The following is a 19,642-nucleotide window of genomic DNA, read 5'->3' as shown; positions in this document are numbered from 1 at the left end:
CTTGCAAGCCCTCATTTGCATATGTAACAAAGATGTTTTTTGACAGTTTTATAAGACCAGGATTGATGCTAAAGGTAAAGTTTTTATTAACTGTAAGCATGCTAGAGAGCTATGGGAAGGGTTACAAACGTGAAATGCTGATGACAGACTCCCTTTAAGATGACTAAAATTGTAATGTAAAATGGTCTTCTGGGGGGGGGATATCCTCATAAAAAGAGGCCAATATACTCAGAAGATTGGGTTACTAAAACTTGACATCTGACTTAGAGGTTTCACTGTATTTCTTGTTTTATGTCAGCTGATTTGAACGAATCACTGACTTTGTAAAGCTGTGGGTTTTGAGGAAGTTCATGACATCATGGTGTAGTAGTAGTTGCTGCTAGCTGTAGCCCTGTAGTTCGTTGCTGGTGACTTCTCACCTCCAGTAACGTGAAGGGAGGAATTGTGAACCATTTTTTGGCTTCCAAACTCCATGCATTAGTAGGCACTCAATAGTTGGTAGATTTCTCACCAGGATAGACCAGAAACTTCTGTTGCCAACTAGGGTCAAGAGGAGCTAACCTTATGGCAATGAAGACATCATGACATAACTGTGTATATCCTAATACAGTATGGACCACAACCTACTCGAAATTAAAGTCTTGGTTGCCTGATTGTGTCCCAGAATCATCGCATCACGTATGTTTGATGGAGGACCAGTGGGATGGTTGGTGGACCACCATGTATTGGCCAATATCGAGATGCAAAATTGCTGTGTATGGTCATGGCGTCCTGGTATATAGCTTTACTCCTAATGTATGGTTGTACAGTTGGTCCTCTTGACCGGACTATCATCCAGATATTGATCCCTGGGCTTCAGTGTCTCTACTCCCAAAATTAGCATTATGTGTTGGTTTTGCATGAGCCTCTACTGGATTCTGTATTGGGCAAGAGTCCTTGAGTCACCCATTTCCTGTAGAATTCAGCTGTCTAGCATCATGTTTGTCATTTGCAATGTGAGTGAATTAAATTGGCCAATTGTGAGTATACAGTGTGCCAAGAGTGCCAAAGAACTGTTGCTCGTGGCATGGGGACAGATTATTGTAAACTGAAATAAGAATCACCTTGAAGTTGCTTTGTAGCTTCAGCACATCGGTTACAGTGACGTCATTGTCCCCTGAGCATTGGATTTGCATGTTCTGCCTATGTTTGCATAGCTACCTCTAAGCCTCGTAGTTTGTTACGTGGTTTGATATGACTGGTCATAAAAGTTTCACTGTTAGCAGTGGGCTCACAGAAGCTACAGTTATTCTCAGTCTTCCGTTGACTGGTGCCAACGGTGTCATTTTTTGTGTCAGATTTTTAGGACTGGAACACACTATATTTAAGCTTAAACATCTACCTCCTACACTACCCTAGACCTCCAGGGATTTTTCTATTATCCCCTTCACCATCCTAGATCTCCTGAGATGCTTACTAACCCTGTCATCATCCTAGAGCACCACGGATGTTCCCATTATCCCGTACATTACCATATTATGACTATGGACATAACATGCAGAGACAATGAGGAGAGAGGAGAACAGGGTTTGTATTTATAGTCTTTTATGCAACCTCAGGGACTGGATGACCAAGGACAACTCCCTATGTCCTCTAAAATAATTGCCTGTAGATGTGGAAAATGCATCTCTGGAGCACATACTTCTGCTCTGACAACCAAAATACCATGCAGACTAAGGGTACTGCTACACAGAGTTCTTTGGATGAGATTTTGAGGCAGAGCCTTCAGTTTTTCAGCCAAAAGAAGTCCAGACACAGACGAGCGGGTTCAGTGTGAAGCGTGTGGCAGTGTGAGTTCCCCTTCTGACCTCTGCTCCTCTGACAGGATCACACAGCATTATAATGATGTATAATGCTGTGTGACCCTGAGAGTTCTGGAATCTTCTGAATTATACTGACAGCATTATGTCAGTGTAATTCAAAAGATTCCAGGTCTTGTAGGGACACATAGCATTATAAATCATTCCGGTCAGGGTCACACACAACGGGTTTCTCGCATTGAACTTGCACGTCTGTGTCTGGCCTAAATCCTTCTTTATGTTTCCGATTACTTTCTAATCCACTTCTGATCTTGGCAAAGAATCCTAAAGGCAGATCTGCCTCAAAATCTCATCCAAAAAAATCTGTATGGCCGTACCCTAAAGGTCACCCTGCACTTTAGATGACTGTTGGCTCAGCATGTTAATTTTGGTGGTCCATCGAGTGTGTATGGGGGCTGAAGGCAGATGTTGGGGGTGAAGGATCAGTCTTGCTGGTTCAGTGGTCAGCTATTTAAGGTGTATGGCCACCCAGTCTGTGCTGCATCAATGTTTCGGGTGATCAGATTGCTTTCTGTCCCTTGTTGACGCTTGTGGTTCTTCCGCGTCCTTGTCTACATGTAAATAGCTTGGGTTCCTGCACAGTACAAACAATCTCTATAAAGTAAACCTGATCCTCACCAAGAACAAAGTCCTTACTATTGACTTCTCTCCACCCCCACCTTTCTCTCCTTAACCACTGGGTTTATATTACAGGGGTTAACTCTTTCATATGCATGCTGAGCGTGACTCCTGGGAAACAGACCTAAAGGACACTCCATCGATTGGCTGCAATCTATGGGGAAACACAGCTGCAAGTGTTCCGTTTTCCTGCAGCGCCCCAACAGGGAAAATAAGGAATTACAATATTTCCATTGAAAACTACTGTATGTAATACCTGGTTGTGCCAGGTCCTCCAGTGAGTGAGAGGCGCTCTTTGTAGTCACTCACAGTTCTAATAGATAAGGATTCTGAATTAGGACTATTCAAAATATCTAATAGGGTATATAAAAATGGCTTTTCCTAACCTAGACAATCAGAACACACAAGGCCTTTGTAGTCAACTAAAGGTCTCTCATAAATCATATTATCTAAAGGGTTTTATTACTGCAACGTGACCCACATAGTAGTGTCGGCATGTGCTAAGGCGCACCTGCTAAGCAAGACAAAATCTCTAGCATTGACTATGTACTCGCCCTCGTCTGCCACCGGTTTATGCCGGCAACAGGTGTGTTTGCTTTCACAGGGCAAATAGCTTCCGGACATCAAGGTTCCCAGCACAAACGTTTTACTATCAAAACAGATCTGCGTTTATTAATGTAGCAGAGTTGAGTTGGTGATTCTTCTGCATGCTTTTTACATAGGGCTAAATTTACTTAATTTTAAGATCTTCATTATGGCGCAGGAAAGAAATACCGTAGTTGAATCTCAATCTCGAACAATGTCCTCATGTGTCTTATATTTTTCCATTAGCTGGAGAAGAGCATCCGCCGCCTTCGAGAGAAATTTCATGGCAAGATCCCGATAGAGAAGGCCATGTCTCTGATGAAAAAATGGGCCAACAATCATGACCAGGTGACCAATTTGATCCTTCTGTGCAGGCATGAAACTAATGGTGAGAGCAGTTTATTAAGACCAATGTTAATACTGTATTCTGGATAATTTGTTGTATTCTTTCTTAGCTTTGGAGTGGATTTATGTCCACGACTGCGGCTTTGTTGGAACATCCCAGTGCTCTCTGTATCCTGACACATCCCGCTGCTCTCTGTCTTCTGACACATCCCGCTACCCTCTATACCCTGACACATCCCGCTTCCCTCTATCTCCTGACATGTTCCGCTACCCTCTCTCTTGATACATCCCGCTTCCCTCTATCTCCTGACACGTCCCGCTACCCTCTCTCTTGATACATCCCGCTTCCCTCTATCTCCTCACACATCTCGCTACCTTCTCTGTTCTGACACATCTCGCTGCTCTCTTTCTCATGATACAACCTGCTGTCCTCTCTCTTCTGACACATCCCGCTACCTTCTATCTCCTGACACATCCCGCTACCTTCTATCTCCTGACACATCCCGCTACCTTCTATCTCCTGTCGCATCCTGCTGCCCTCTATCTCCTGTTGCATCCAGTTACCCTCTACCTCCTGACACATCCCTCTACCCGCTGACACATCCCACTGCCCTCTTTCTTGACACCTACTGGTGCCCTCTATCTCCTGACACATCTCGCTGCACCTCTATCTTGACCCCTCCTGCTGCCCTCTCTGTTGAAACCTCCTGCTGCCCTCTCTCCTGTGTCATCCCGCTGCCCTCTATCTCCTGACACATCCCGCTGCCCTCCGTCTCCTAGCACATCTCACTGCCCTCTATCTCCTGACACATCCCCCTACCTCTGTCTCCTGACACATCCAGTTGACCTATGTCCTTTGACACATCATGCTGCCCTCCATCTTCTGACACATCCCGCTGCCCTCTATCACCTGACACATCCCACTGCCCTCTATCTCCTGACACATCCCGCTACCCTCTATTTCCCGACACATCCCGCTGCCCTCCATCTTCTGACACATCCCGCTGTCCTGTATCACCTGACACATCCCACTGTCCTCTATCTCCTGACACATCCCGCTGCCCTCTATCTCCTGACACATCCCGCTACCCTCTATTTCCCGACACATCCCGCTGCCCTCCATCTTCTGACACATCCCGCTGTCCTGTATCACCTGACACATCCCACTACCCTCTAACTTCTGACACATCCCACTGCCCTCTCTCTCCTCACACATCCCGCTGTCCTGTATCTCCTGACACATCTCGCTACCCTCTATCTCCTGACACATCCCACTGCCCTCTCTCTCCTCAAACATCCCGCTGTCCTGTATCTCCTGACACATCCTGCTACACTCCGTCCTGCTGATGTACGTGATCCAACCATGTGATAATATTTCATCCTGTTGCTCATAATTCTCTGTCCCTTTTGGGTTTTGACCCTTCCTCACGTTAACCTCACCCCCCGATGAGTGTTGGTGTTATGTCTGCCCTTGTGTGTTTATATTCTAGATGTGGACCAAGGCAACAGAAACAGGTCAACAGAAGGCAATGCTACACCGGTAAGACATTTATTACAAGACTGGACAAAAACGGGGCTGTGATTGGTTTTTCTTTTAGACATTTGCATACATCTCCACCATCACGCGTCTAGGCACCATAATCAGGTGCTGTGGTCGCAGTTGATCACAGCATCGGAGGGGCCACACGTTGGTGAATGGAGAACTCTCCCTGCGTGTGTCTACTGGTTAAAACAGGGCACCATCTTTAAAGACATCCACCATATGTTAGGGATGGGTTAATTAAAGCAGAGAATTGCTGGACCCTAAATGCCCCAAGTTCATTTTGTAGGTCTAGGCCCAGGAAGGGCAAGCCTGATAGCGTCAGTTCCCGTCTGAGGAGTCCACCTTGTCATTGGTTGAACGACCCACATAATTTTGATCAGAGATGTATGTTTTCAGTTTGCATATGTTTTTGGTCATAAAGCAGTGCGCTGCTACATGTAATATGCCACAGAACCTCTGCAGATCTTTCCATTATGCCTTATCTTGATGGAGGATCCATTTCAGGTTTTGAATGACAATTATTGATAGAAAAGCTAACATAATACACTGCAAAACAGAAGTACTGTAGCAATGAAGTACTCTAATGGGACTAAAAAAGAAAGAAAAAAAAGTTGGTATTGCTGTTTCCAAGTACAAGCCTGTGCCAGTTTTGGTATCACTATATTACCCCCTTAACGTATAATGCCTTACATTGCCCTGAGCCCTCTCCATACATGGTGGGTGCCGGCTGTATAATACAGCAGGCACCTGGTCGCAGTAACCAGGATCAGCGCCAAAACTGGTCACTTAATCCCTCAAATGCTGCACTCAATAGCGATCGCGGCATCTGTGAGATTACCAAAAGGGAGTGGGTTCCATCTGCCTTCTGATTGGAGCCCCCTCAGTGAATTTGCAAGGCTCTGATAAGTTACCATGACAGCCTGAGGTGTTCTGAAGTTTCTCTCTTGAGTCCTGACATTTTCCAAGCCTGAGACAGGGAAGAGAAAAAAAGAGGGTTAGTCACTGGGCCTTTCAAAATGATGGTCCAGGGATAACTTCGCAGGGCGCCAAAGGTAGGTCAAATAGTACGTATAGTTCGTTTGTACCAGAATTTTTGGAGAACAAGTATATGTATATAGTAAATTTTTATTTTTATTTTTATTTTATTAGTAGAACAAAGGAGGGCAGGCTGCCAATGGTCTCGACCCTCCCTGATGCCCTCAGGGTGGGTGATTAGAACGAAAACAGTGGGGTTGCGTAAAAAACGCTAGAAAAGACCACAAAGAGGCGCCAAGATCCCTAGTATCTAGGGTTGTGATGGTATATACCCAAAAGGTGTTAGATGCACATAAGTAGGGTGACAGTACTTTCACACTCACCAATTTATTTGTTTAAGATTCTCACGGTCAACTCGTATATGGTGTGCAAATAGCAAATGTATTATTTAGGTAAATAGAAATATAAAACCTTTGGCAAAATATAAAATCTAGATATAAAATCAAGATATAAAATCAAAATTTTAGTGACTCACTTCACCCAGGAGGGTAATGTGGGATAAAGCACAAGACACCCACATCACACCTCCTGCGCCTGGATCGCCAGTAGAGTCTTCACGGATGAACAATGATCACTCAGGAGTTTGTGTTCATTCTTTATATTCTTTTATTCCAAAGCCAGGGTGGGGGAAGGAGCAGCTCAACGCGTTTCGGGGCCTCTTAGTGGGTCCCCTTCATCAGGAGCATATAAAATAGTAACACAATGTAATGGCGTTTAAATAACAAATAAAACACAGAAAAACCGCCAAAAAACGGCTTCCCATTACGTCACTTCCGGTACTGTATGCGCTCCAAGGTGGAACGCACCGGAAGTGACGTCATATTCGTCCTCCAGAATGTCGGCTAAACTACCGATAAATCCTGGAGAGACATCACAGTATTTTGACATGGTAAGGTCCTGTAGGGCCGATGGGGGGCACATACTGGCTGTTCCAGGTTTGTTTTAGGAAGGATCGTGTCCTTTTCTCTATTATGCTCACGGTGGAACGCATCCTGTACTTCCGGTGCGTTCCACCGTGGAGCGCACCCGAAACCGGAAGTGCCTCTCAAGACGGGAGTAACTCTTTTAAGAACCGAAGGAAGCGGAGAAAAAGGAAAAAAAGGGGGGGGGGGGGGGGAAATAGCCTCGATGTTAGGTTTACACAAATGTGAGAAGTGGATGTTTTGGAAAAGATATGTAAATAAGTTTAATACTAAAGTGAAGGGAAAAGGAGATCACATGACCAGCTACCTAATCACATGACCGGGGTTACATTTATGTTGATAACAGAATCGGATGTGTAAGTTTCTATACATTATTCTGTTAGAGTAATGGGAAAGTGTTTTTAATGTTGTTAACAAGATGATAAAAAGAGATTGATGTTGGTAATATTAATATTTGACAGCATTAATCAGAGTACCATATGATATCTATTGATGATGATTAGTAACATGGAAAATGATAGTATGCATAATAAATAAGAATAATATAGCATCAAATGAAGTAAAATGTATTACTAAAAAATACATATAATAGATATACTGTGGTTCAAATAATATATATAAATAAATAAATATATATAAAATCTCCAAATATATGTATAGTCGAGAAAATAGAGTAAAAAATGGGGTAAAAATATATAATAAAAATAAAATTAGAGGAAATGGAAAAAATTAATAGAAAAAATTAATAGAAAGAATTGTCCCCTGAAGGGCAAATGCTTTGTTGCAAAATATAAAATATAAAGTATGGCGACGGTACTTCTTTAGTAATTAGAGTATTCTAAGCTTTCATTTAGGCCGAAAGGGGATAGAGTGTTTAGTGTAAAAATCCAATACATTTCCTTTCGGCATAATTGTTGATATGATGAGGCGATATTTTCTAGAGGAGTAACTGTGAGACCGGTTATGGAACCCTCATGTCGTTCAGAGAAGTGCCGTGATACGCTGTGTGTCGGGACTTTTCGTTTAATGTTAGATCTATGTTCGCACATTCTTTCCCTAAGGGTTTGGGTAGTTCTACCGACATATTTTAAACCACAGGGACATCTGAGGAGATATATGACATTTCTTGTCCCGCAGTTCAGGTCTTGTCTTATTGTCCAGGGGCCCTGGGGACCTCCTGTTTCGATGGCCCTAGTATCATGTGTGATCATCGCACAACATTTGCATTTTTTCGTGCCACATTTAAAACACCCTTTTCTTATTGGCTGTGGGAAGATGGTTTTCGTGGGGGCTTGAAGTTTGGGACAGGATGGGGCGATGATATTTTTGATAGTTTGTGCCCTTCTAAATGTTATGGACGGTATTTGGGGTAGAATGTTTTTAAGGATGGGGTCTTTTAGTAAGATGTTCCAGTGCTTCATCACTATTTTTCTAATATTCTGGTGGTCTCTATTATACCTGGTAATGAGGTTATATTGGTATCCTTTTGGATCACTCGTTTTAGGGGGTGGTGGTTTCAGTGCTTCCCTTTGGTCTAATTTTAGAACCCTCTGGGTGGATGCTTTAATTAGACTTTTTGGGTAGCCCTTTTCCAAAAAGCGATCCCTTAAGATTCCCAGTTGAGTTTTGAGGGTCTTTTCATTGGAGCAGTTTCTCCGGATTCTTTTCATTTGCCCATACGGTATGTTTCTTTTCCATTTCGTGTAGTGGCAGCTGGAGTATTCTAAGTAGCTGTTGGAGTCCACTTTTTTGAAATGGGTGCTAGTGGTGATCTTATTCATGATAATTTCAATATGTAGGTCTAGAAACGTTGATTTTTTTGAGTCAAATTCATGTGTAAATTGGAGGCCCCAATCATTCTGATTTAGCGTTAGTATAAAAGACGTGAGTTCTTCGACGCTGCCACCCCAGATGAAGATAATATCATCGATATATCGACGGTAGAGGTGTATATCCTTATGGTATTGGAGACCTAGAGACTCCTCGAAGAGGCCTACGAATAGATTAGCATACGAGGGTGCAAATTTTGTACCCATTGCGGTACCCCTTGTTTGAATATAAAAGGTGTCATTAAAAGTGAAGAAATTATGTTCTAAAATAAATTGTATTGAATTTAAAATGAACTCTTTCTGGGGGGGGGGGCATCTCGTGATCCATCTCAAGGAAATGTTTCGTTGCGCGTATTCCTAAATCATGTCGGATATTGCTGTAGAGGGATGCTACGTCCAGTGTGACCCAAATGTAGTGGTCTTTCCAAACTATATTATTGAGGGTGTTTATGAGGTCTGTGGAATCTTTTAGGTAGGAGGGGAGTTTTTGTGCGTATTTTTGTAGGAAAGTGTCGACATACGCTGAAAGGTTGGATGTAAGGGAATTTATACCAGAGATGATGGGTCTGCCTGGTGGATTGGTAAGGGTTTTGTGTATTTTTGGTAAAAAATAAAAGCGAGCAGTGGTAGGATGATTATGGGTGAGGAATATTTTTTCTTTTTTGTTTAAAATATTTTGATTAAAACCAGAGTCTACATGTTCAAACAGTGCTTTCTTGAAAATGGCCGTTGGATCGTCTACAAGGACTTTGTAGTAGGTTCGATCAGACAAAATTCTTTTTGATTCCTGTATGTAATAATTAAGATCCATGATTACGACTCCCCCCCCTTTATCAGCGTTTTTAATTACAATGTCCTTGTTTTTTTTGAGTTCTGTCAATGCTCTTTTTTCTTGGGTACTGAGATTATTTGGAACGGTAAGGGTTCGGGGTTCTTTTGGGTTCCTTTGAGGGTTTTTTAGGTCATTCAAAACTATATTGAGAAAGCTCTCTAGATGTGGACCCCTACTATGTAGGGGATAGAAAGAGGATTTATTTTTCAGACCTGATGGAATGAAGGTATTTATTGGATCTTCGTTATGGGTGGACGGTGACTGAGATTCTCTAGTGGGGGTGGGGGGCTGAATGAGTGAGATGCTATTATTGGTGACAATTAATGGTGATGGGTTTTCCTTTTTTCCTGAGATGATGTCTTTAATGGCGAAATGTCGTTTGAGTGTTAATTTTCTGATCCACTGATTAATGTCTACGAATAGTTCGAAGGGGTCAGGGTTGTTGGTAGGACAAAAGGAAAGTCCTTTACTGAGCACGCTAAGTTCAAATGGTTTGGGTTCATATTTTGATAGGTTAAATATGCCTCTGGTTACTTTTGTTGTATCGGTCAGTGGATTGTAGGGGAGGTCTTTTGGTGTGGAATGAGCGGTTTCAGTTTTCTCTTTTTTGGGGTGTTTGGTTTTTCCCCCTCTGCATCCCCTGAGTCGTTTTTTACTCTTTTGCGGGATGGTGGAATGGGACTGAAAAAATGGGTGATCTTGAGGTTTTGGGGATTGGGAGTGGGCGTATGGGGTACAGGACCTGTTGGGGTGAAAAAAGGACTTAGAAATTGTAAGCTGGAGATTATCTGTCTGGCGGGAGGGGTCTGGTTGTGGTCGTTTAGCGAAGGTGAATTTCTCCCTAAAAAAGGACTTTCGGAGAGTTTGGGAGGTAGGTCTAAAAAAATCTCGGATTGGGTGGTGGAAACTGAATGTGTTGAGATTTCGTTTATATTTAGTACGGATCCCGTAGGGATGGACAATGTATGGGATTTGTTCGGGGAGGTGGGGGACTGGATTGCGCTGGATCTGGAGCATGTTGGTAAGGATCGGTTCCTCGGTGAAGTGGAGCTCGTGTTTGGCAAGACAAGGGACAGGGGGGAAGATGGACTAATGTCCGCCGAGGGGGACAGTTGGGTTTCCTCCCTTACTGGTAGGGCAATCCAAATTGGGCCGGCAAGAGGTGTCATATGTCCATTCAGAGCCCCGGTTGACTTTTGGGGGTATTGCCATTTGGGGTGTTGAATTGTCTGAAATTCTGACGGTTTGGGAATGGGATAAACGGGTGTTGTGGATTCTTCGTGCCCCATGCGTGTTGCTATTGTAGAAAACCTTATTATGTGAAGTGGATTGGGTTTTCATAGAAGTAGATCTAAAATGGGGGTACAAATCGATAGGTCTAGTGTGCTTGTTTTTGGGTAAGCTGGATGCACTGTTATAGGGTAGGGAGGGAGGGTGTCTTCTTTCCCAGGACCTGATCTTGTTTAGATCATAGTCCTTGATGTCTCTTAGGAGTTTGTTGCATTTTCTAAAGGCCTCGTTATATTCAAAGCTTCTGAGAGGATCCCAATGGAGATTTTTCCTCTCATCGGCCTTAGGCTGGGGACTATTTTGGAACCATGTTTTAAGTTTGCGCCCCAGGTGCATACATGTGGCTTTTCTTTTGGCAATTAAAAGCCTCATGTATTGTTGTGAGCATTTATCACTTGCAGTTAGCCAGTTTTTGACGAATTCCGGGTCATTCATAAATGATGGTTTTACAGATAGTCTTAGACCGCGTGGGGTAATCCCCATGAATTCATAAATAAAGAGGAAATACCAGTCAATTTCGTTCTTTACAAAATTCTTGATGGTGTCCAGTATGTCGAAATCTTCTTTATCGGTGTTTCCTTTTCCGTGGTTGGATGTCGGGGGGAGTGGTTCTCCAATGGACTGCCAGGTTCCGCTGATTGTGTTTGGAGAGGGCAGTCTCAGTTCCATAGTGGAGGGTAATCTTCTGATTTCTTTTAGAATTCTTGTCATTATACCGTGGATATCTCTATCCAGATAAGCCGAACCTATGTCAGCCGCCGCTCCTCTGGTCGGCCGTTGGTCACCCATCGGCCGAACAAATGTAAGTCAGAGACAGGGAAGAGAAAAAAAGAGGGTTAGTCACTGGGCCTTTCAAAATGATGGTCCAGGGATAACTTCGCAGGGCGCCAAAGGTAGGTCAAATAGTACGTATAGTTCGTTTGTACCAGAATTTTTGGAGAACAAGTATATGTATATAGTAAATTTTAATTTTTATTTTTATTTTTATTAGTAGAACAAAGGAGGGCAGGCTGCCAATGGTCTCGACCCTCCCTGATGCCCTCAGGGTGGGTGATTAGAACGAAAACAGTGGGGTTGCGTAAAAAACGCTAGAAAAGACCACAAAGAGGCGCCAAGATCCCTAGTATCTAGGGTTGTGATGGTATATACCCAAAAGGTGTTAGATGCACATAAGTAGGGTGACAGTACTTTCACACTCACCAATTTATTTGTTTAAGATTCTCACGGTCAACTCGTATATGGTGTGCAAATAGCAAATGTATTATTTAGGTAAATAGAAATATAAAACCTTTGGCAAAATATAAAATCTAGATATAAAATCAAGATATAAAATCAAAATTTTAGTGACTCACTTCACCCAGGAGGGTAATGTGGGATAAAGCACAAGACACCCACATCACACCTCCTGCGCCTGGATCGCCAGTAGAGTCTTCACGGATGAACAATGATCACTCAGGAGTTTGTGTTCATTCTTTATATTCTTTTATTCCAAAGCCAGGGTGGGGGAAGGAGCAGCTCAACGCGTTTCGGGGCCTCTTAGTGGGTCCCCTTCATCAGGAGCATATAAAATAGTAACACAATGTAATGGCGTTTAAATAACAAATAAAACACAGAAAAACCGCCAAAAAACGGCTTCCCATTACGTCACTTCCGGTACTGTATGCGCTCCAAGGTGGAACGCACCGGAAGTGACGTCATATTCGTCCTCCAGAATGTCGGCTAAACTACCGATAAATCCTGGAGAGACATCACAGTATTTTGACATGGTAAGGTCCTGTAGGGCCGATGGGGGGCACATACTGGCTGTTCCAGGTTTGTTTTAGGAAGGATCGTGTCCTTTTCTCTATTATGCTCACGGTGGAACGCATCCTGTACTTCCGGTGCGTTCCACCGTGGAGCGCACCCGAAACCGGAAGTGCCTCTCAAGACGGGAGTAACTCTTTTAAGAACCGAAGGAAGCGGAGAAAAAGGAAAAAAAAGGAAAAAAAAAAGGGGGGGGGGGGGGGAAATAGCCTCGATGTTAGGTTTACACAAATGTGAGAAGTGGATGTTTTGGAAAAGATATGTAAATAAGTTTAATACTAAAGTGAAGGGAAAAGGAGATCACATGACCAGCTACCTAATCACATGACCGGGGTTACATTTATGTTGATAACAGAATCGGATGTGTAAGTTTCTATACATTATTCTGTTAGAGTAATGGGAAAGTGTTTTTAATGTTGTTAACAAGATGATAAAAAGAGATTGATGTTGGTAATATTAATATTTGACAGCATTAATCAGAGTACCATATGATATCTATTGATGATGATTAGTAACATGGAAAATGATAGTATGCATAATAAATAAGAATAATATAGCATCAAATGAAGTAAAATGTATTACTAAAAAATACATATAATAGATATACTGTGGTTCAAATAATATATATAAATAAATAAATATATATAAAATCTCCAAATATATGTATAGTCGAGAAAATAGAGTAAAAAATGGGGTAAAAATATATAATAAAAATAAAATTAGAGGAAATGGAAAAAATTAATAGAAAAAATTAATAGAAAGAATTGTCCCCTGAAGGGCAAATGCTTTGTTGCAAAATATAAAATATAAAGTATGGCGACGGTACTTCTTTAGTAATTAGAGTATTCTAAGCTTTCATTTAGGCCGAAAGGGGATAGAGTGTTTAGTGTAAAAATCCAATACATTTCCTTTCGGCATAATTGTTGATATGATGAGGCGATATTTTCTAGAGGAGTAACTGTGAGACCGGTTATGGAACCCTCATGTCGTTCAGAGAAGTGCCGTGATACGCTGTGTGTCGGGACTTTTCGTTTAATGTTAGATCTATGTTCGCACATTCTTTCCCTAAGGGTTTGGGTAGTTCTACCGACATATTTTAAACCACAGGGACATCTGAGGAGATATATGACATTTCTTGTCCCGCAGTTCAGGTCTTGTCTTATTGTCCAGGGGCCCTGGGGACAAACTGGCTAACTGCAAGTGATAAATGCTCACAACAATACATGAGGCTTTTAATTGCCAAAAGAAAAGCCACATGTATGCACCTGGGGCGCAAACTTAAAACATGGTTCCAAAATAGTCCCCAGCCTAAGGCCGATGAGAGGAAAAATCTCCATTGGGATCCTCTCAGAAGCTTTGAATATAACGAGGCCTTTAGAAAATGCAACAAACTCCTAAGAGACATCAAGGACTATGATCTAAACAAGATCAGGTCCTGGGAAAGAAGACACCCTCCCTCCCTACCCTATAACAGTGCATCCAGCTTACCCAAAAACAAGCACACTAGACCTATCGATTTGTACCCCCATTTTAGATCTACTTCTATGAAAACCCAATCCACTTCACATAATAAGGTTTTCTACAATAGCAACACGCATGGGGCACGAAGAATCCACAACACCCGTTTATCCCATTCCCAAACCGTCAGAATTTCAGACAATTCAACACCCCAAATGGCAATACCCCCAAAAGTCAACCGGGGCTCTGAATGGACATATGACACCTCTTGCCGGCCCAATTTGGATTGCCCTACCAGTAAGGGAGGAAACCCAACTGTCCCCTCGGCGGACATTAGTCCATCTTCCCCCCTGTCCCTTGTCTTGCCAAACACGAGCTCCACTTCACTCCGAGGAACCGATCCTTACCAACATGCTCCAGATCCAGCGCAATCCAGTCCCCCACCTCCCCGAACAAATCCCATACATTGTCCATCCCTACGGGATCCGTACTAAATATAAACGAAATCTCAACACATTCAGTTTCCACCACCCAATCCGAGATTTTTTTAGACCTACCTCCCAAACTCTCCGAAAGTCCTTTTTTAGGGAGAAATTCACCTTCGCTAAACGACCACAACCAGACCCCTCCCGCCAGACAGATAATCTCCAGCTTACAATTTCTAAGTCCTTTTTTCACCCCAACAGGTCCTGTACCCCATACGCCCACTCCCAATCCCCAAAACCTCAAGATCACCCATTTTTTCAGTCCCATTCCACCATCCCGCAAAAGAGTAAAAAACGACTCAGGGGATGCAGAGGGGGAAAAACCAAACACCCCAAAAAAGAGAAAACTGAAACCGCTCATTCCACACCAAAAGACCTCCCCTACAATCCACTGACCGATACAACAAAAGTAACCAGAGGCATATTTAACCTATCAAAATATGAACCCAAACCATTTGAACTTAGCGTGCTCAGTAAAGGACTTTCCTTTTGTCCTACCAACAACCCTGACCCCTTCGAACTATTCGTAGACATTAATCAGTGGATCAGAAAATTAACACTCAAACGACATTTCGCCATTAAAGACATCATCTCAGGAAAAAAGGAAAACCCATCACCATTAATTGTCACCAATAATAGCATCTCACTCATTCAGCCCCCCACCCCCACTAGAGAATCTCAGTCACCGTCCACCCATAACGAAGATCCAATAAATACCTTCATTCCATCAGGTCTGAAAAATAAATCCTCTTTCTATCCCCTACATAGTAGGGGTCCACATCTAGAGAGCTTTCTCAATATAGTTTTGAATGACCTAAAAAACCCTCAAAGGAACCCAAAAGAACCCCGAACCCTTACCGTTCCAAATAATCTCAGTACCCAAGAAAAAAGAGCATTGACAGAACTCAAAAAAAACAAGGACATTGTAATTAAAAACGCTGATAAAGGGGGGGGAGTCGTAATCATGGATCTTAATTATTACATACAGGAATCAAAAAGAATTTTGTCTGATCGAACCTACTACAAAGTCCTTGTAGACGATCCAACGGCCATTTTCAAGAAAGCACTGTTTGAACATGTAGACTCTGGTTTTAATCAAAATATTTTAAACAAAAAAGAAAAAATATTCCTCACCCATAATCATCCTACCACTGCTCGCTTTTATTTTTTACCAAAAATACACAAAACCCTTACCAATCCACCAGGCAGACCCATCATCTCTGGTATAAATTCCCTTACATCCAACCTTTCAGCGTATGTCGACACTTTCCTACAAAAATACGCACAAAAACTCCCCTCCTACCTAAAAGATTCCACAGACCTCATAAACACCCTCAATAATATAGTTTGGAAAGACCACTACATTTGGGTCACACTGGACGTAGCATCCCTCTACAGCAATATCCGACATGATTTAGGAATACGCGCAACGAAACATTTCCTTGAGATGGATCACGAGATGCCCCCCCCCCCAGAAAGAGTTCATTTTAAATTCAATACAATTTATTTTAGAACATAATTTCTTCACTTTTAATGACACCTTTTATATTCAAACAAGGGGTACCGCAATGGGTACAAAATTTGCACCCTCGTATGCTAATCTATTCGTAGGCCTCTTCGAGGAGTCTCTAGGTCTCCAATACCATAAGGATATACACCTCTACCGTCGATATATCGATGATATTATCTTCATCTGGGGTGGCAGCGTCGAAGAACTCACGTCTTTTATACTAACGCTAAATCAGAATGATTGGGGCCTCCAATTTACACATGAATTTGACTCAAAAAAATCAACGTTTCTAGACCTACATATTGAAATTATCATGAATAAGATCACCACTAGCACCCATTTCAAAAAAGTGGACTCCAACAGCTACTTAGAATACTCCAGCTGCCACTACACGAAATGGAAAAGAAACATACCGTATGGGCAAATGAAAAGAATCCGGAGAAACTGCTCCAATGAAAAGACCCTCAAAACTCAACTGGGAATCTTAAGGGATCGCTTTTTGGAAAAGGGCTACCCAAAAAGTCTAATTAAAGCATCCACCCAGAGGGTTCTAAAATTAGACCAAAGGGAAGCACTGAAACCACCACCCCCTAAAACGAGTGATCCAAAAGGATACCAATATAACCTCATTACCAGGTATAATAGAGACCACCAGAATATTAGAAAAATAGTGATGAAGCACTGGAACATCTTACTAAAAGACCCCATCCTTAAAAACATTCTACCCCAAATACCGTCCATAACATTTAGAAGGGCACAAACTATCAAAAATATCATCGCCCCATCCTGTCCCAAACTTCAAGCCCCCACGAAAACCATCTTCCCACAGCCAATAAGAAAAGGGTGTTTTAAATGTGGCACGAAAAAATGCAAATGTTGTGCGATGATCACACATGATACTAGGGCCATCGAAACAGGAGGTCCCCAGGGCCCCTGGACAATAAGACAAGACCTGAACTGCGGGACAAGAAATGTCATATATCTCCTCAGATGTCCCTGTGGTTTAAAATATGTCGGTAGAACTACCCAAACCCTTAGGGAAAGAATGTGCGAACATAGATCTAACATTAAACGAAAAGTCCCGACACACAGCGTATCACGGCACTTCTCTGAACGACATGAGGGTTCCATAACCGGTCTCACAGTTACTCCTCTAGAAAATATCGCCTCATCATATCAACAATTATGCCGAAAGGAAATGTATTGGATTTTTACACTAAATACTCTATCCCCTTTCGGCCTAAATGAAAGCTTAGAATACTCTAATTACTAAAGAAGTACCGTCGCCATACTTTATATTTTATATTTTGCAACAAAGCATTTGCCCTTCAGGGGACAATTCTTTCTATTAATTTTTTCTATTAATTTTTTCCATTTCCTCTAATTTTATTTTTATTATATATTTTTACCCCATTTTTTACTCTATTTTCTCGACTATACATATATTTGGAGATTTTATATATATTTATTTATTTATATATATTATTTGAACCACAGTATATCTATTATATGTATTTTTTAGTAATACATTTTACTTCATTTGATGCTATATTATTCTTATTTATTATGCATACTATCATTTTCCATGTTACTAATCATCATCAATAGATATCATATGGTACTCTGATTAATGCTGTCAAATATTAATATTACCAACATCAATCTCTTTTTATCATCTTGTTAACAACATTAAAAACACTTTCCCATTACTCTAACAGAATAATGTATAGAAACTTACACATCCGATTCTGTTATCAACATAAATGTAACCCCGGTCATGTGATTAGGTAGCTGGTCATGTGATCTCCTTTTCCCTTCACTTTAGTATTAAACTTATTTACATATCTTTTCCAAAACATCCACTTCTCACATTTGTGTAAACCTAACATCGAGGCTATTTCCCCCCCCCCCCCCCCTTTTTTTTTTCCTTTTTCTCCGCTTCCTTCGGTTCTTAAAAGAGTTACTCCCGTCTTGAGAGGCACTTCCGGTTTCGGGTGCGCTCCACGGTGGAACGCACCGGAAGTACAGGATGCGTTCCACCGTGAGCATAATAGAGAAAAGGACACGATCCTTCCTAAAACAAACCTGGAACAGCCAGTATGTGCCCCCCATCGGCCCTACAGGACCTTACCATGTCAAAATACTGTGATGTCTCTCCAGGATTTATCGGTAGTTTAGCCGACATTCTGGAGGACGAATATGACGTCACTTCCGGTGCGTTCCACCTTGGAGCGCATACAGTACCGGAAGTGACGTAATGGGAAGCCGTTTTTTGGCGGTTTTTCTGTGTTTTATTTGTTATTTAAACGCCATTACATTGTGTTACTATTTTATATGCTCCTGATGAAGGGGACCCACTAAGAGGCCCCGAAACGCGTTGAGCTGCTCCTTCCCCCACCCTGGCTTTGGAATAAAAGAATATAAAGAATGAACACAAACTCCTGAGTGATCATTGTTCATCCGTGAAGACTCTACTGGCGATCCAGGCGCAGGAGGTGTGATGTGGGTGTCTTGTGCTTTATCCCACATTACCCTCCTGGGTGAAGTGAGTCACTAAAATTTTGATTTTATATCTTGATTTTATATCTAGATTTTATATTTTGCCAAAGGTTTTATATTTCTATTTACCTAAATAATACATTTGCTATTTGCACACCATATACGAGTTGACCGTGAGAATCTTAAACAAATAAATTGGTGAGTGTGAAAGTACTGTCACCCTACTTATGTGCATCTAACACCTTTTGGGTATATACCATCACAACCCTAGATACTAGGGATCTTGGCGCCTCTTTGTGGTCTTTTCTAGCGTTTTTTACGCAACCCCACTGTTTTCGTTCTAATCACCCACCCTGAGGGCATCAGGGAGGGTCGAGACCATTGGCAGCCTGCCCTCCTTTGTTCTACTAATAATAATAATAAAAATAAAAATTTACTATATACATATACTTGTTCTCCAAAAATTCTGGTACAAACGAACTATACGTACTATTTGACCTACCTTTGGCGCCCTGCGAAGTTATCCCTGGACCATCATTTTGAAAGGCCCAGTGACTAACCCTCTTTTTTTCTCTTCCCTGTCTCTGACTTACATTTGTTCGGCCGATGGGTGACCAACGGCCGACCAGAGGAGCGGCGGCTGACATAGGTTCGGCTTATCTGGATAGAGATATCCACGGTATAATGACAAGAATTCTAAAAGAAATCAGAAGATTACCCTCCACTATGGAACTGAGACTGCCCTCTCCAAACACAATCAGCGGAACCTGGCAGTCCATTGGAGAACCACTCCCCCCGACATCCAACCACGGAAAAGGAAACACCGATAAAGAAGATTTCGACATACTGGACACCATCAAGAATTTTGTAAAGAACGAAATTGACTGGTATTTCCTCTTTATTTATGAATTCATGGGGATTACCCCACGCGGTCTAAGACTATCTGTAAAACCATCATTTATGAATGACCCGGAATTCGTCAAAAACTGGCTAACTGCAAGTGATAAATGCTCACAACAATACATGAG

The 19,642-nt window shown here is 42.0% G+C and overlaps 1 protein-coding gene across 1 annotated transcript in view; it reads left to right on the top strand.

The window, feature by feature from the left end:
* SHFL (shiftless antiviral inhibitor of ribosomal frameshifting) overlaps window positions 1-19,642 on the top strand; it is a 47,291-nt gene that overhangs the window by 8,982 nt on the left and 18,667 nt on the right. Inside the window, exons 2-3 of the mRNA XM_044278771.1 lie at window positions 3,309-3,450; window positions 4,898-4,947. Coding sequence (XP_044134706.1) covers window positions 3,309-3,450; window positions 4,898-4,947 — 192 coding nt within the window. The remainder of the gene's footprint in view (window positions 1-3,308; window positions 3,451-4,897; window positions 4,948-19,642) is intronic.

This window comes from Bufo gargarizans, chromosome 2 (assembly GCF_014858855.1).
Source record: "Bufo gargarizans isolate SCDJY-AF-19 chromosome 2, ASM1485885v1, whole genome shotgun sequence".
Lineage (NCBI taxonomy): Eukaryota > Metazoa > Chordata > Amphibia > Anura > Bufonidae > Bufo > Bufo gargarizans.
This window is presented reverse-complemented; position numbering and strand designations above follow the sequence as displayed.